The following is an 18,602-nucleotide window of genomic DNA, read 5'->3' as shown; positions in this document are numbered from 1 at the left end:
CTACAGGTCCAAAGAAAGGATCATTAACAGATAGGTAAGGTCAAGGGTAAAATAGGATGTACCTACAGGTCCAAAGAAAGGATCTTTAACAGATAGGTAAGGTCAAGGGTAAAATAGGATGTACCTACAGGTCCAAAGAAAGGATCGTTAACAGATAGATAAGGTCAAGGGTAAAATAGGATGTACTTACAGGTCCTAAGAAACAATCATTAACAGATAGCTAAGGTCAAGGGTAAAATATGATGTACCTACAGGTCCAAAGAAACGATCATTAACAGATAGCTAAGGTCAAGGGTAAAAGTTCTAAAGGTGACTAAGTTCAAAGAAACATCATTATTTGATAGGAAACATAATAATCTAAAGTTTGAAGTTTATCTCAGTACCAAGCTAGCAGAATAACACATGATTTTATTGTGACTATTTTTTAACCATAACAGACAAAAAGTTCCATATTCTATTGTTTTTCAGTCAAAGAGACAGATTGGAAGATATGTTGCGAGACTTGACACCAGAGAGATCAAAGGTTGGAGATGGTATGGTGTGGTGTTTAGACCATGCCGAAGCTGGGGAGGAGATCGTAGAATGTATATCAGAATCATTATCCATCTTACAAACTCCCATTCCTAAAAAAGTAAGAAACATACAATGTTAAATAATTCACATAACAAAATACACAGATACTAGTTTTGCATAACATTTCATACCAAAATGACGACTCATCCATCAAATACGAAATATCTGAATTTTTTACATTCTTGTATTTTAATGCCATTTCTGAAATGAATTATATAAAAAGAATTGCATTAGTTTGCAAATTTACAATAATTTGACAATTATTTTATATGTTATAAAAAAGAAAGAGGTTTTTTTTTCAGATTGCCAGATTGTTTTTAGTGTCGGATATCTTATTTAACAGTAGTGCTAAAGTTCCCAATGCCTCATTTTTCAGGAAATGGTGAGTTCTTTTTAATCAGCAAAACTTTGTGATAAAAAGGGTTTTTGCACCACTCAGATGTTAAAGAAAAAAAGTTTTAGATGATATAAAAATTGAGGACTTTTTGTTATTTTCATATGAAACTGCTAGAATAACTTTAAATGGCAGCTTTTATTTTTATTTCAGGGGATTGTATTATATCATAAACTGGTTACCGCAGTTTATTCACCATTTTGAAATGATTTTCTTTTAAAAGCTTCTGTAAGCATTTTATATGGCCTTGGTCCCATTTTCTGTAGGTTTTATAGTTACTAAAATAAAATGTGTAGCTGGGAAATTATATATGATAGAACATGTGCATTTGAGAGGTAAATTAGGTTGCTGTTTTTTTCCATTTTTTCTGGGAAAAAGACTTGTTAAGCTTGAATTCTTATAATATATTCAGGTATCAATATCATCCTGTTGACCTTACTTGTGATCTAGCATGTAAAAAAACTGGATACACTAAGCATATTTATTTATACATCATTTAGATGGTAATCGCCCTGAATATTTAACTCATGTTTGTTACTGGATTTAAAGCACTCATTCTATAAGAATCGGATAAAAGTTTGTAATTAGTGATTCCTGTTTAGTTACATGATATTTGTTTTGCTCTACAGTTTTCAGATAAAGCTTCCAGAGATATTTAGAGATGTACATGAAACGTATTCAAATATTGATGGAAGATTGAAAGCTGAACAGTTTAAGGTAAGCTAGTTTTACTTTTTGGGAAAAGACGGCTTCAAGCCGTCTTAATCCCAATGGGATTGGCCATTGTATCACTCCCTCACGTCATGCATTCTGTGCAACTTTTTAGGAAACCCCCTCAACATTTCACACTCATTTGCTTTTAACTAGATAAACAAATTAACAGACTGTCTTTAAACTGATTTCATTTCTGATGCTTGCAAAATTGTAGTATTTCGAGCTCTCACTATTTTTATTTACGTTTATTTTACAATCCGGAAAATCAGTATAATTAAAAATATCTCATGTGACGTCAAGTTGGGAATTCCACACTTCGCAGTACGTTATGACAATCGTAACTCGCGATGCAATACATTAACTTATTTCCTTTTGCAATATGAAAGGCCGAGTAGTTCCGATTGTATGTTATGACATAGAGGACGTTGTATTCTTATTCGTTACAACTCGGTCGATCTCTCCGTAGAGGCGGAGTCACCCGAAGTTTGCCGATTGATAATCGTGTTGACGAATCACATATTTGAACATGTCGCTTCTCAAAATAGTCCATGAACAATGTAATTTTCTCTCGTCAGATCAACTCAAAGTTCATTTAAATTTTAATCATTTTAGTAATCTTGGTATTTTAATGGAAAACGAATGCTTTTTTTCTTGATTATCGAGTTATTTAAATTCGAAAAAAAGTAATACGGCTAAACCCACGCGGTGCGTATGTATACAGATAACCCAGCTGCTGAAACCTGCAAGACAAAGACTGCTGAGAAAGAAAGAAAAACAAGATATATCGTAAGTATATTATTTAATAAATATCTAATGGTTAGACTTTTGTCAATTTAGTAGGTTAAACTTCATATTTGTTCATTTCAGGGAGAAATATATACGAGGTGGCCTTTGCAAAGTCTTTATTAGTAAATTGACCCCGTCCGCCATTTTGTAAATATTGAACAGCTGTTACTTCATCGTTGTTTTGGCTACTTAATTTTTACTTGCAATGTTTCTAAAATATTAATATTCGATATCTATTACAAAGCTGTGTCATCACTCGTTTTATTGTGAAGTTCAAATAACTATCAGCCTTTAAAAGCGACCCAACACTCGTTTACGTAAATATTCGATCTACGCATGCGCAAACAGGTATTTTTTAGTATGATTATTTAGGTCAAAATTATTAATGATTATTGCCTCTCATCCAGTTGATTATATATAAAAAAAAATCTCTGAATTTCTTTACGTATCATGTCAATGAATATTTTAGTATTGTGATAGCTGAATTGCTATATATATAAGTTCCAGCTTAGTTTGTCGCCAGCTGATATTTTACATCTACGCATGCGCACAAGCTTTGTTGGGGTCCCAGTCTCGTAAAAGCAGACTCATAACTTGTCTCTCAATATTTAAGAATATATTGTTTTTTTGTGTGTTGAAACAGTCTCGTAAAAGAAGACATTTAAAAGATACATTATTGCCTGTCAGTTTCATTGAAGAATATTTTGGGTTTTGTTTCTTATTTTCTCTTGATTGGAAATAAACATGTTTATTAACTGTTGGATTCAGTGAGTTTTCCTTTTTGCAATTGTGAACTTTTTTGATAGGTTTGAATATGTACTGCTCTGTTCAGATTAAGATTATTACATCCATTTATGCTACGAGTGTATTCATGTCCTGCAATTCAGTCGGTGTTAGGAAAATACACTATAAACTCGCATTGAATGGTTCAACATTTTTATAATCAAAAAATAAATCAAGTTCAGTTTCCTTTTTGTATGAATTTTGACATGGTTGATTAACATGTAGGTCCTATCTGGAATGAAACTATGTTGTTATAAAATTTTTGAAATGTCTTCACAAGTGTCTCTATTTGTTTCTTAGATATTATATATGTTGGCCAGGCATGAATGACACTTGTTGTACATGTATCTAGAATAATATATAATCAAGGTGAATACTTATAACATTGAACTTGGAATGAATACTAGTGATAATACAAAAACTCAACACTTCTAGAAATGAATCTCAGGAATCAATTTTAATATTTTGATAATTCTTACAATAATCAGACATGAATGACATGTGTTGTACATGTATCTAGAATAATATATAATCAAGGTGAATACTTTTAACATTGAACTTGGATTGAATACTAGTGATAATACAAGAACTCAACACTTCTAGAAATGAATCTCAGGAATCAATTTTAATATTTTGATAATTCTTACAATAATCAGACATGAATGACATGTGTTGTACATGTATCTAGAATAATATATAATCAAGGTGAATACTTTTAACATTGAACTTGGATTGAATACTAGTGGTAATACAAGAACTCAACACTTCTAGAAATGAATCTTAGAAATCAATTTCAATATTTTGATAATTCTTACAAAAATCATTCAAAGTTGGCAAAATATTAATCCTAGAATTATTTAATCAAGTAGAATGCTTAGACAAGAACTTTGATTGATTGTTTGATAAAAATTGAATAAATCTTGGAAAACAATTTCAATTTTACAATTCTTAGTAATACAATGTGCATTCGTTTTGCTTTAAGAGAAGGTTACAGGCATTAAAAGGCATATTAACTTAAGCAGTTGAACTCCATTTAAATGAAGATGTTGTTCTTATATGGCAATTACCATCAAGGTGATCAGGTTTTTGGGAATGAATCACGGGGAAGACAATGTATGGCTAATTGTGTAGTGTTCTCGGCATTGTCTGAAACAAAACCTCTACACTTGTGGACACGAGAAAAATTGAAAATAATAATGCACATAGGGGATGAAATGTACAAATATGTTCGTCAACATTGTGGTGTAACACATGACTTTTTGTTGTATAACGACATTCCTAAACACTTCAGTTTCTTGGGACAAAAATATGTATTGATGAAAGAAGTATCGTATGGAGGTACATTGACAAAAACAATTTTTTATGAAAATAATTTTTCTATGGCTCTGGAATTTGCTTTCAACCTTATCCTAAGTTCTAGTAATTCCAAATATAGTGCAATACTTATTTTCTGTGACTCAGCAATATCAGTTAGAAAAAGAAATAATGAATATTACTTGTTTGACCCCCACAGTCGTTGCAGAAATGGTCTTCCAATACCAGACGGAGCTTGCCATATTTCAAAATATGAAAACTTATCTGCACTGTGCAGCTTCATACGTGATCTTGCCTGCTCTTTGAGCAGCCAAAATTTAGAACAGATTGTATACGAAATGATTAGAGTTGAGGTTAAAACCCCTCTTAATGCACGTGGTAAAAAATTTTGTGTTTTCAGCTTCAATGTTCTTGCCCGAAACCAAGTCAGATTATCTGAAAAAGAATGTTCAAATGAACAACAAACAGTTCAAGTTACCTGTCATTCAGATGTACTAGATAAAAAAAGAAAACGCATACCAAGCTCTCATTCTATTCCACAAAAGCGAAGCAAGCTTGATGAGGAAGCTTTAACAAACGATATTGTTAAAAAATTCAGTTTGTCAGTACTAGAGGGTCCTTTGTATGTTTGTAGCTCCTGTAGTCAAACATGGTTTAAAGAAGGTGTAGTACGCATGAGTACTGTCAAAAGTAGCTTTAAATTGCTTGAAAAGTGCAAATCTGGTATAAAATCAGTAAACAATATTGAATGGGTATGTCTCACATGTAAACGACACTTGGTGTCTGGAAAAATACCTGAATGTTCTGTTGGTAACAATATGAAATTTCCTCCTATACCAAATGAACTGCTTGGCTTGACAAACTTAGAGCAAAGACTTATATCCCCAAGAATCCCATTCATGTCAATACGTCAACAACCAAGGGGAGGTCAGCTATGCATGAAAGGTAATGTTGTTAATGTACCTGCAGATATTAACAAAACTGTTAGAGTATTACCACGCACTTTAGATAATGATGAAACAGTGTTTGTAAAATTGAAACGCAAGATATCATTCAAACATAGTGTTGCTCAAGAAATGATCAGACCTAATAGGGTGATAGATGCAGTTAAGTTGCTAACTAGTAAGAATTTGTTTAAATCTGAAGGTATACATATTGATTCAAACTGGTCCTTAGAAAGTCGTTCTAATGAAACATGTGAAATGCCTCCATCTGAGGCAGATACTGGTATACATAATTTGTCAAATGATGATTGCGATAGTTGGGATGAAGAGCAGAATCATGAAAATCAACCAAGTGGCAATTTAGACACTATGCTCAATCCGATAGGATTTAGGCAATATAAACAAGTTTTGAATATTGCACCTGGTGAAGGAAATACTCCCCTTGGCATATTCCAAGATTATAACAGTGAATTCTTAGCCTTTCCATCAATATACTGTGGTGAAACTCGAATGCCAAACAATTTGAGGCTTGTGCCTTTACATTACAGTACAATAAGTAAGTGGGAGCTGCGTAATGTAGATAGAAGAGTTGCTATGTCCATCCCAAATATTTTCTTCAAAATGAAAAAGCTACAGATTAAATATATACAAGACCGAATTCAATTAGCCATCAGAAAATGCAAATTGCAGGGAAAGAAAATAACTGTTCATGACGTACTAGCTCCTGGAGCTGTTGATAATTTAATTAAACATAATGAAGGCTATCAAATCCTAAGACAAATAAGAGGTTCAACTGCTTACTGGGAAGTTGCTAAGAAGGATTTGTTTGGTATGATAAGACAACTAGGGATTCCACATTTCTTTGTTTCACTCTCAGCAGCAGAAACTAAATAGAAAAATTTGTTGATAACCCTGGGAAAGTTAGTAAACAAAAAAGAATATTCAACATCAGATATTGATGAAATGTCCTGGCAAGATAAGTGCCATCTAATTAATTCAGATCCGGTAACTTGTGTTAGGTATTTTGATTATAGAGTACAAAAATTCCTACACAGTGTAATGATGAGTCCTTTAGAACCAATTGGGAAGATACAGGATTATTTTTACCGGGTTGAATTTCAGCAAAGGGGCTCACCTCATATTCATATGGTAGTTTGGGTTGTTGATGGACCTGAGTTAGGAAAAGCAACATCTGAAGAAATAACATCATTTGTAGACAAGCATGTTACTTGTGCAAAAGATGAGACAATGACTGAATTAATCAATTATCAAACCCATCGACATGCACGTACATGTAGAAAGAAAGGTAATTCTGTTTGTCGATTCAATTTTCCAATTCCTCCTATGAGCAAGACCACTCTTTTGCAACCTATAGATTCAGAAACTGACGTTAAATTCATATCCACATGTAAAAAGAATTGTAATAAAATATTAGATAAACTTGATGAGATGAAATATGGCAGTGAAATATCTTTCGAAGAGTTCTTGGATGAGTTGAAATTGACTAATGAGGAATATTGTAATGCAGTAAGGTCTTCTTTGAAAAGAGCTAAATTATTTCTGAAAAGGAACCCTTCAGAAATAAGAATAAATTCCTACAATTCAATTATGTTGAAATGCTGGCAAGCCAATATAGATGTACAGTTTGTACTTGATCCATATTCTTGTGCTTCATACATAGTCTCATACATCAGTAAAGGTCAAAGAGGGATGTCCAATTTAATGTACAGGGCTTCCCAAGAAGCTAAAGAAAACAATATGGACTTGAAACACCAAATGCGTCATATTTCAAATCAGTTCTTAACACATGTTGAAGTTAGTGCCCAGGAAGCAGCTTACTTTGTTTTACAATTGCCCATGCGAAGATCATCCCGTAGTTTTTTATTTCTTAACACTGGTCCTCCTAGCGAGCGTATAACTCTGTTGAAATCTCTTGCTAAACTTGAAGAAATGTCTAGTACCTCAACAAATGTTGAAGCAGACAATGTTGTTAAAAGATACCAGCGACGACCAAAGGAACTGCTAAAGTTATGCCTGGCAGATTTTGCCTCCTGGTATGATGTATCTTATCCTAAAAAGAACAAGCCATGCAAATCTGATAAACTGAATGCATTGTCAGAATTACCAGAGGTAGATGACAATGACTGTTTGGAAGATGACCCCCAACATGAAAATGTAGAAGATCCACAGGAGGAAGAACCTTTAGTCTTGCTAGATTCGTTTGATCACATGCAAAGTTGCCCTGACAAGGAGATCTGTATGTCAGATGGTGGAATACTGAAAAAACGCAAGACTCAAAAAATACTGAAGTATGTTAGATTCAATAAAGATCATAACACTGAGAACTATTACCGTGAATTGATAATGTTATTCCATCCATGGGTAAATGAAGAGAGAGACATCCCTGATTCGTACAGTTTACTCAAACAATTGTATGCTCAGAATTCAGTATGTATTGAAAAACAGAAAAAACTATATGAGAGAAACCGAGGCTTGATTGAGCAGGTTGAAAGTTATAATGGAGATCAGAATAATTTTGATGACAATATGAATACAGAGTTTATGCCTGAAAATTTGCATGCAGAAGAAAATGATAGATCTGAAGGTTTAACTTTATCAGAAAAGTATGGCTGTTTTGATCCTGGGAGACCTGAACAATATGATGTCGGCCTTGATATAGGTATAACAAGAAAACAAATAGGTGATGATGACTGTTTGATGAAAATGCCCGAAAATGACTATAGGGAATTAGTAAGGAATTTAAACGATGAACAAAAAAGGTACTTCTACCATGTTTTACATTGGTTTAAAACCAAAGATGAACCGGTGTACAACTTTTTGTCAGGTGGTGCAGGTGTTGGAAAATCAGTTTTGATAAGAGCAATTTATCAGGGCCTTCTAAGAATTTTGAACATGGCTCCAGGTTCTAATCCAGATGATGTTAAAGTTCTTCTATGTGCTCCAACAGGCAAAGCTGCTCACAACATTGGTGGTAATACTATACATTCAACCTTTTGTATACCTGTCAGCAGAGGGTTTTCATACAAACCTTTAGCTATGGAACAGCTCAATACCTACAGATTGAAATATAAAAATCTTAAAGTGGTTATAATTGATGAAATATCTATGGTAGGTTGTAAGATGTTTAATTTCATTAATGGTAGGCTTCAGGAAATAATGGGATACAATCGACAGTTCGGTGGAGTTAGTATAATTGCTGTTGGTGACTTGTATCAGTTGAAACCAGTGATGGACAGTTGGATATTTCACAACACTGCAACAGAATATGGAGATTTGGCAGCAAATTTATGGCAAGATAACTTTAGTTTGTATGAATTGAAAACAATAATGCGCCAAAAAGGAGATCTTGAGTTTGCTGAATTACTTAACAGGTTAAGAGAAGGTCACCATACACATTCAGATATAGATACTCTAAAATCTAGATTAGTTGAAACAGAAACTGGTAGTTTATCTTCTATGCCACATCTATTTACTACTTGCGCAGAAGTTGACACATTCAATGAGTATGTTTTCTCACAAACTAGTTCAAAAAGTGACACAATTGAATGTATAGATTCAGTGACAGGTGACTTATCAGAAACATTACATGATGATGCTCTGAAGAGAGTACCAAATGATCCTAGTAAAACAATGGGTTTGTACAAAAACTTGAAAATTGCTGAAGGCCTGCAGATTGAAATTAATTTGAATATAAATATTGAAGATGGTTTAACCAATGGAGCTGCAGGAAAGGTTATGTTATTGGACTATAGAATTGTAAATTCAAATAGATGTAGTATTATATGGGTGTTGTTTGATGACATGGGCATAGGAAAAGACCAGAGACGTCAGTTTCAATACTTGAGAAATGACCAAATTGACAAAACATGGACACCTATATTTGAAGTTACAAGGAAATTCCTTATAAACAACAATCAGTCATATCAAATACTTCGTCGTCAGTTTCCTATACGCTTGGCTGCTGCCAAAACCATTCATAAATCACAAGGATCAACTGTAAACAATTTAGTCGCCCATTTGGGAAGGAGGAAAAATGATCACATGCACTATGTAGCATTTAGCCGAGTTCGAAGTCTTGAAGGATTGCATATACTGCATCTCTCAGAAGATAAGATTTCTGTTAGCATTGATGTAACAGTTGAAATGGACAGAATGCGTTCAACAACCAAGGTGTTAAACTTGGTAATTGAACTTCCAGATCCACAGACTTGGTTAAACATACTTTGCCATAATGTACGATCTTTGCACTTACATATCAAAGATGTAAAAGAGGAGAGTTACTTGAGTTCCTGTGACTTAATTGGCATAACTGAATCTCGGTTAAAACAAGAAGAGGCTGATTCTTGTGTTGCTATAACAGGTTTTGCCACACTATACAGACATGATTCTGTTAGTAACTCCTTGATTAGACCCCATCATGGCAGTGTTATTTATTCAAAGCATCAATTATCAAGTACTTATAAAGGAAGACCTGGAGGCATTGAAATCACATCTGCTGTAATTGTTAAACAAAATACAAGAGTGCGAGTAATATTCTTGTACTGTCCTCCAAAAGTTTCAACTCTGAACAACTTCAGTATTATGATGCAGTCTGTTTCTTCCTTAATTGAAGAGAAAACAATTCTAATGGGAGACTTCAATGTTGACATTCAAAATAACTGCTCCCTGATAAATTTAATGAAAACCTATGGATTCAATCAGCTCATTGAAGAAGTCACAACAGATTACAATACTGCATTGGATTTAATCTTTGTGAACTTCATTGATAACAATGCTAAGTCAGGTGTTTTGGAATGTTATTATTCAGATCATAAACCAATTTTCATATGTTTACCAATGTAATAATGTGTTCCCAAGTGTAGTGTTTGATTTACTTCATTGAATTCAAAGTTGACAAAAACACATGCTCGCTGATGATATACATGTAATCATAATGTACTCAAATTTTTGAAGTCATCAAGCAATTAAAACAATTAAATTAAAACATTTCTAAGTTGTTAAATGTAATTGTTTATATTATTTTCTATTCTTGAATTATTAGGAACATTTCTCATCTAAGGATCACTCAAAAAGTTTATGAATAGTTGTTATATTCTATACAATCTCATCTCCAATTCCCAATCAAATCAGAACTTTTTACATGTACTTCAAAATTGTCTTAAATAATACAAATTCAATTATTTAATTGACACAAAACGATAACACATTGCAACCTAGTTCATTGGTAATTAATAAAGTTCCCATAATATAACAAAATTCCTTGCATTTAATCAATTATTAGAAAACAAAAACCTATCTGATTGTTTCCTTGAAACATCAACAAATAAACATTGCTAACAAGAATTTGTAATTATTGATCCAGTGTGCATTACTTGTTGTGAAATTGCTCGATAGATACTGATGAAAAGATTGTTTATGAAAAAGATTAAAGATAATGAAACACAAGGATGCAACGATAAATAAAAAAAAACTTCTTTTGTATATAATTTCTAAGTGGTATTATAAGTAACATAATACTAGATCCAATATACAAAATTGTCTTGGTATAACTGGCCAAAATATGGCCAGTTCTGAAACTGTTCCTGTCTGATTTAAATCAGGCTGTCTATTTGGTAAGTTACCATTATTTATCCAAATTATATATCCCTGTATATAGTCAAGGGTGTATGAAAAGTAGATGATAAATATAAGACATCATTCATGCATTTCCTTATTGCTATATTCAAAATTGACTTGTCTTCTTATGTTTTACTGTCATGTTACTTGATAATTATCTTATTGCATATAATAGTTCATTGTTTTTGCTAACAAATCAATTTTTCTTTTCCAGAAAATGTTCACAATTGCCAAACTAAAGGAACAATCATCAAATTCCCCATATAGAGTTCCTATAAAAGTCCAGACTGTACATGTAGGAGCCACCAACACTTACATAAGAGATGGCCAAACAAAATCTAACACCACAATAGGCTTTGCTGACCAGACTGGTGCTATCAAGGGCCAGTGTTTTGATATGGCCAAGTTGAACACCATCAAACCAAACTCAACACTAATGATTAGGAACTATATCTATAGAGATCAGATGATAATCATTACTTCAGCAACCAAGGTATCCGTCACTGGTGGAGTTGGAGATGTAGCAGAGGAATACAAAACTCTGGCTGTTGAATTGGCTAAACCACCAGCACCTCCAGCAGTAGTGCCTATTGAATTAGCAAAAAAGACCACTCCAGATCAATTTGTCTCTATAAAAGGCAAAGTAATGAGAGTAAGTATGTCTTGTAACATATGATAATATTATTTGTTAATACATGTAACATAGAAAATAAAAAAGCATATATCTATATAAAAATGAACCTAAGAATACCTCAGTGTACAGCTACTCTTACACAAAGAAAGAGACAAATGTCAGACTTGCAGTAGTTGGATAAAAAATAAGCATACAACATCAGCACTCCCATATACATGTATATATATATAAGAAATCTAATTTATATAAACTATTAGTTATACAATAAAGTGATAATCGGTAAACTTCCAAGTCAAAACACAGGATTCAATGAACTGCCATATTTGTTAAATCACATAAAAAGAGAGAAAAATAAGAAGATAATACAACATATCTGCATAAAAAATGGTAAAATAATGCAAAGAAAAAATACATTTTAATTCGACTGCAAAATTTGAAAAAAATTTCGTCGTACATTGCTATCACGTTGGCATTGTCGTCTGCATATTAATAAATCTGATTGTCATTTTCCAAACATAATGTAATCAATGATCAATTTATATAGGTTGATGCCATAGTAGAGAGAGTAACACAGAGGACGCAGGAGACAATCAAACTTCGGCAGATATATGTGAAAGACTCCACAGCTGAAGTAAAGATCAGTTTGTGGAGGCAATTGGCTGAAAACACAATAGAAGTGGGAAAAACAGTCAAAGTGACATTTCTTAAACTAAATTTGCACAAAGGAGAAATAAGCCTTCAGACAATACCACAAAGCACTCTTGAGGTAAATGTTCAATAATTTAAAATGCAATCAAAACTTAAACAAAAATGTCTATACAGTACCTGTATGCCCCACTTGCATGTATCTTTGGACCATACGTAGATCACAAAAAAAACTTAGTCCAATATTATTGCAAGATAAAATATGCATTGTTTATATATTTTAAAAGGACTGATATTGCAAAATCAAAACAACATTCTTAACATTACAAATAGATGATAAATCAATAATTCAACCAAACTCAAATACCATTATAGACATGCGTTGAAATATCGGTTAAGAAGTAACTGGACTTCATACCATATTATTTGCTAATAACTAAAGTTCCAAAAAGTTAAAATAAAATACTGGGATGTATGATGAAAAATACTATAATTCATATGTATTTCCTTTCTTTGAACAATTGATTAACATGCACAGTACAGGTCGCCAGAGATACAAAGATTCTAGTGATAAAGATTTTGAAATTAATATTGATGTGCTGTATTACCTGAAACACATGTTTACATGCGTCCCTCTTCCAATTCATAATATATACATACACCAATACGTTTGAAATTACAACATATCTTATGTTGACTACATCTGCAGAAACATGTGAAATTAAAAGTCTAATAAAATAACTTGCCAAGCAAAAGATGCATAAGATATAAAATGAATATCTAATTTAAATCATTTATTTTGTAGTTTGTATCAGAACAGCACAGTGTAACCGTAGATGGTTTCTACAAAGAGGATGACACTTTCTTTCTGGTCTGCAAACATGAAGGAGATATTTTCTCAGATTACAAATGCCCTATTGCAGCTCTACAAGATATAGTTGCAGAAGATGAAGAAATAGAAGCTGTTATTGAAGGAATGATTCCTTTCACTGCACACATAGTTGTATCAACAAACAATACAGTTTCATCTGTATCCATTGACATATAACTTGAATGAAAATAACATCAGATTATAAATGACTATAAATTTTTAGACAGACTTGAAATTCCAAACAAAATGAATTTTATTGCCAAATAACTGTATTAAAATGTTGCTAAACTTTAAATCAACATTAACCTAGATTTATTTTCAATTATCATATGTATCTCAAATCACTATAAAGACAAATTTATCATTATAAATAAAGACAATACCTTTTTGAAAATTTGCTTTTTTACATTATAGAAATTTTCATCTCATCACAATTTGTTGCTTAATTATTTCTTCTCAATCAAATTAATTTTTTATGTCAATTTGAGTGCTTACAAAGTTTATAAATATTAAGTGCACATAATCTTCAGATTGTTGGTTAAATATTCTCTGATGTAAATTATATGAATGGTTGTCTAGTTTGTTGAAAGCAGAGGTTAATAATTACGTGCCAATTGTTAAGTTTTGATATACAATCTATATCCATGTGTTGCCAAATATATATATGTTATAAAGATATGATGTGCATTCATAATGTTCAAAAAGACATTGTTATGTATGAAGATCTGAAAATGCTACCTCAAATCAAAAGCCTGAATTATCACATGAATTGTTTACATTCATACTCAGGAACTTAAGTTTTATATATATATGTCAATTCTACTCATGTATTCACAATTTTTTGATATGATATTTCAAAATGCAAATCATCATTTTCACCATGATATAGTTTCATATCAATTTGAATGAGAACACTCCATGACATATGTCTCGTTCACAAAAGTAAACAAAAAGTTATACAACAAATATTTGATGTACATAATGTGATAGCTTATGCAATGTACATAATGTGATAGCTTATACAATGTATATATTTAAGTATCATTCAGTGAATTGAAATGGGTGCATCTTCTTAAAATTAATGGTTCATATCTATGAAGGGCATATTCATTACAAAATTTTATAAATTTCATCTACGTATGATAATATTTATAATAAATACAATAAAGCAATTAGTATGCAAAGCTCCCGTCCATGTTATATGATCTCATTATATAAATTATTTTTTACCATGTTTAGTAGTGAATCTTCCATTGTTTTCATGTGATCTCTTTTTATTATATTATTTATTATGACTTTTATTATACAGTATGAAGTTTTGTAAATGGTGCATGATAACTTGTTGAGTTGTTTAATCAGTCATAACTTGTTAAAAAGATAAGTGATTTATACCCTTATCCTAACTTATAAACCAGTTACTTTACATATAATAGCATAGTTGTATTATGGTGCTACACTTTTAACAACATTCCATCCAATTAATGTGATCTTTTGATACATTATTTTAAATGTATTGTTGTATTTTTTGAAATTTTATTAATGATATAATATAACTTGTTGATGTTGAAATGTATATAATGATGGTGCAATAGTATAAAATAATAGTATTAAGGTGCTTTTGTACATAATGTATATTTATTGGTGCAATTCTCTAAACTCATGTCTCAACTGAACTTAAATAATGCAATGGAGCAAAAAAACTATAACTATTCATTTTCAGTTTATCTCTAAGTCTACAATAAATGATTCAAACTTAACTTCTGATTATATACTCAGTGCTAAATTGAAAAGACCAGAAATGTTTTAAATCGATTATTATAACGTTCTTATGTTGATAGCTTAAACCCAGGAATATTTGTGCTCTGTCTACCAAGTATAACCACAGCCAACACAACTTTCTAGTGATATTACAATCAAAAATAGAAAAACATACAACCATTAATATCAGAAGGCTAAATAAAAAAAGAAAACTTCAACTTCTCTCTCCAGCATTCATATTTACAGCAAATCTCTTGACAAAACATGATAGACATATTGTGAAGTATTCATTATTATATTGCAAAGTCTTTAATCAAAACATAAAGAGACCAGCTGCAATAGCTTATGGAAAATATGAAATATTATCATTTAAAAATGTTCGGTCTCTGATGACTCTGTAAATGAATAATATGGTTTCTATACCAAATCATATACACTTACTTGATGTTTAAACAAACTGTTAGAAGCAAATATAACATATCTATGCATGTATTGTAAATAAAACTACAATAATAACTTTGATTCATGAAATCCTTAAAAATATTCACTTTTGAGTTCTTACAAATCTTGTAATTGATACTGATTGGTTTATTTAAATACAATAAATGTTTCAATATCTTTAGTTTTTATACGCCCGTCGTCTTTTAGACGGGACGTATTATGGTATACCGTTGTCCGTCCGTCCGTCTGTCCGTCCGTCCGTCCGTCCGTCCGTCCGTCTGTCCGTCCGTCCGTCCGTCCGTCGTCCACACTTCGGACAATAACTCAAAAACACTTTCACCAATTTCCATGAAACTTAAGTGAATTGTTTATATCTATTGACGTAAGCTCCCTTTCGTTTTTTTTTAATTTCAGATTTTAAGTTTTGGATTTATGGGGCTTTATTCATAAAAAAGGGGGGATTTTCAACACTTCGGACAATAACTCAAAAAGGCTTTCACCAATGTCCATGAAACTTTGGTGAATTGTTTATATCTATTGATGTAAGCTCCCTTTCAATTTTTATAAATTTCAGATTTTAAGTTTTGGATTTATGGGGCTTTATTCATAAAAAAAGGGGGATTTTCAACACTCGGACAATAACTCAAAAAGGCTTACACCAATGTCCATGAAACTTTGGTGAATTGTTTATATCTATTGATGTAAGCTCCCTTTCAATTTTTATAAATTTCAGATTTTAAGTTTTGGATTTATGGGGCTTTATTCATAAAAAAAGGGGGATTTTCAACACTTCGGACAATAACTCAAAAAGGCTTTCACCAATGATCATGAAACTTTGGTGAATTGTTTATATCTATTGATGTAAGCTCCCTTTCGTTTTTTTTTAATTTCAGATTTTAAGTTTTGGATTTATGGGGCTTTATTCATAAAAAAGGGTGATTTTCAACACTTCGGACAATAACTCAAAAAGGCTTTCACCAATGTCCATGAAACTTTGGTGAATTGTTTATATCTATTGATGTAAGCTCCCTTTCAATTTTTATAAATTTCAGATTTTACATTTCCGTTTTATGAATTTTTATGCTTAAAAAAGGGGGGATTTTCCAATTTTGGGACAATAACTAACACTTTCACAAAATTTTATGCAACTTTGATAAATTGTTTATATCTATTGACATAAGCTCCCTTTCCATTTTTATAAATTTTAGATTTTACGTTTTCTTAAGTAATGAATTTTTATACTTAAAAAAGGGGGATTTTATGAAACTTTGGTGAATATATTAATGTAACATCCCTTTTGATTTGTATATATATTTCTAGTTGATCATATAAATTCATTTAAAGCATAAAAGACAAATTAAAAGAGCAACGGGCGTATCATGCGCTAAAGCGCAGCCCTTTATTATATTTGTTATATATAAGAATATCAGGCAATCTTGAAATCTATATCAAACCTAAACTTGACAGTAAAAGTGCTACTTGAAATTTCCACCAACAATACACACATCAAATGATATCAACTCTATATATGAACTGATATGCTGAATAAACCAAATAAACATACTTCAAAACAAAATAAAAAATGAAATCATATGAACCCCTATATTTTAAAACCATATTGTAATAAAGTTAATATTCTCATACAAGTGTTGTAATGTATAATGTCTCCAATTCTTGTTCTTGCAAATCCTCTGAAACAACACAGCATAATTTTTGACTCGTATATAATAAAGACACTCTATATAGATATGCATATCAACAGAAAAATATGATTCATTCATATCTTTTTTCAAACTTGACACAAACAAAAGCAAGACACCGGTATGCTGTTTATTTCAGACAAATCAAAAATCAAGACATGCGTTTGCTATTGCTAGTAACAGCAGCATCAGCAAAGTTATTAGTTTGTATTCAGACCTAGTAAATGTTGAATAACAAGTTACAGGCCAATGACACTTGGTATGCAATTATATTCTTTTTGCATTACACCTCCATGAAGATTACTTGAATATGGCCTGGCCCCCTCAGTCATGGTATATTTACTGTGCAACTTTTGCTTAGTACAGAACTATTATTTAGTGTTCAGGTCGCTTAATGGAAAACTGATATTAGAAAGTAACTTAGTACAGAGGTAAAAGTTTGCGATGAGGTCAGTAATAGAAGAACTGATATTAGAAGGTCACTTAGTACAGAGGTATTAGTTTGTGATTAGGTCAGTTAATGGATAACTGATAGTAGAAAGTCACTTAGTACAGCAGTATTAGTTGGTGATTAGGTCAGTTAATTGAGAACTGATAGTAAAAGGTAACTTAGTACAGAGCTATTAGTTTGTGATTAGGTCAGTTAATGGACAACTGATAGTAGAAGATCACTAAGTACAGCGGTATTAGTTTGTGATTAGGTCAGTTAATGAAGAACTGATAGTAAAAGGTCACTTAGTACACGGGTATCAGTTAGTGATTAGGTCAATTTATGGAGAACTGATAGTAAAATGTCACTTAGTACAGACCTATTAGTTTGTGATTAGCTCAGTTAATGGACAACTGATAGTAGAAGATCACTAAGTATAGCAGTATTAGTTTGTGATTAGGTCAGTTAATGGAGGACTGATAGTGAAAGGTCACATAGTACACAGGTATTAGTTTGTGATTAGGTCAATTTATGGAGAACTGATAGTAAAAGGTCACTTAGTACAGCGGTATTAGTTTTAAATTAGGTCAGTTATTGGAGAACTGACATTTGGTATGCTAATGTAATAGCATGAACACATCTCCTTCCCATAGAGAATATTAGGCCCTAAATGATCAATTCTCTTTGATACTATAGCTTAATTTCCTCAGACAAGTTAGTAATCAAGTCAGTTCAAAAAGGGAACTGTTTGTGATATGTCAATGTTAATGGTCATGGAGAAAAATAGGCCTTGCCCTCTAAATCATGGTATATTGACTTAAACATTTGCATAGTTAATATAATGTTGTTATTGTGTGATTAGATCACTTTAAATGGAACTGCTCATGTTAACTCAATGATCTTTGGTATGCAAATTTAATGAGGCATCTACAAGTCTCATTTTCATGGATGTTTATTAGCCCCATGCCATTTTCATGA

General features: G+C 31.9%; 2 protein-coding genes across 4 annotated transcripts in view; both read left to right on the top strand.

Moving 5' to 3' along the window:
* Window positions 1-18,602, top strand: part of LOC139517691 (U2 snRNP-associated SURP motif-containing protein-like) — a 64,112-nt gene that overhangs the window by 23,015 nt on the left and 22,495 nt on the right. For all 3 annotated transcript variants that reach the window (XM_071308990.1, XM_071308987.1, XM_071308988.1), the window contains 3 exons: window positions 469-631; window positions 876-955; window positions 1,597-1,684. In XM_071308990.1, the coding sequence (XP_071165091.1) occupies window positions 469-631; window positions 876-955; window positions 1,597-1,684 (331 nt within the window). The remainder of the gene's footprint in view (window positions 1-468; window positions 632-875; window positions 956-1,596; window positions 1,685-18,602) is intronic.
* On the top strand, window positions 2,264-13,578 carry LOC139517693 (uncharacterized). The gene is made up of 4 exons (XM_071308992.1): window positions 2,264-2,467; window positions 11,360-11,797; window positions 12,324-12,545; window positions 13,230-13,578. The coding sequence occupies exons 1-4, from the start codon at window positions 2,393-2,395 to the stop codon at window positions 13,470-13,472; spliced, it is 978 nt and encodes a 325-aa protein (XP_071165093.1). The 5' UTR covers window positions 2,264-2,392; the 3' UTR covers window positions 13,473-13,578.

Source organism: Mytilus edulis, chromosome 3 (assembly GCF_963676685.1).
Source record: "Mytilus edulis chromosome 3, xbMytEdul2.2, whole genome shotgun sequence".
Taxonomy (NCBI): Eukaryota; Metazoa; Mollusca; class Bivalvia; order Mytilida; family Mytilidae; genus Mytilus; species Mytilus edulis.
The sequence above is the reverse complement of the archived record's forward strand: the minus strand, read 5'-3'. Positions and strand labels throughout refer to the sequence as shown.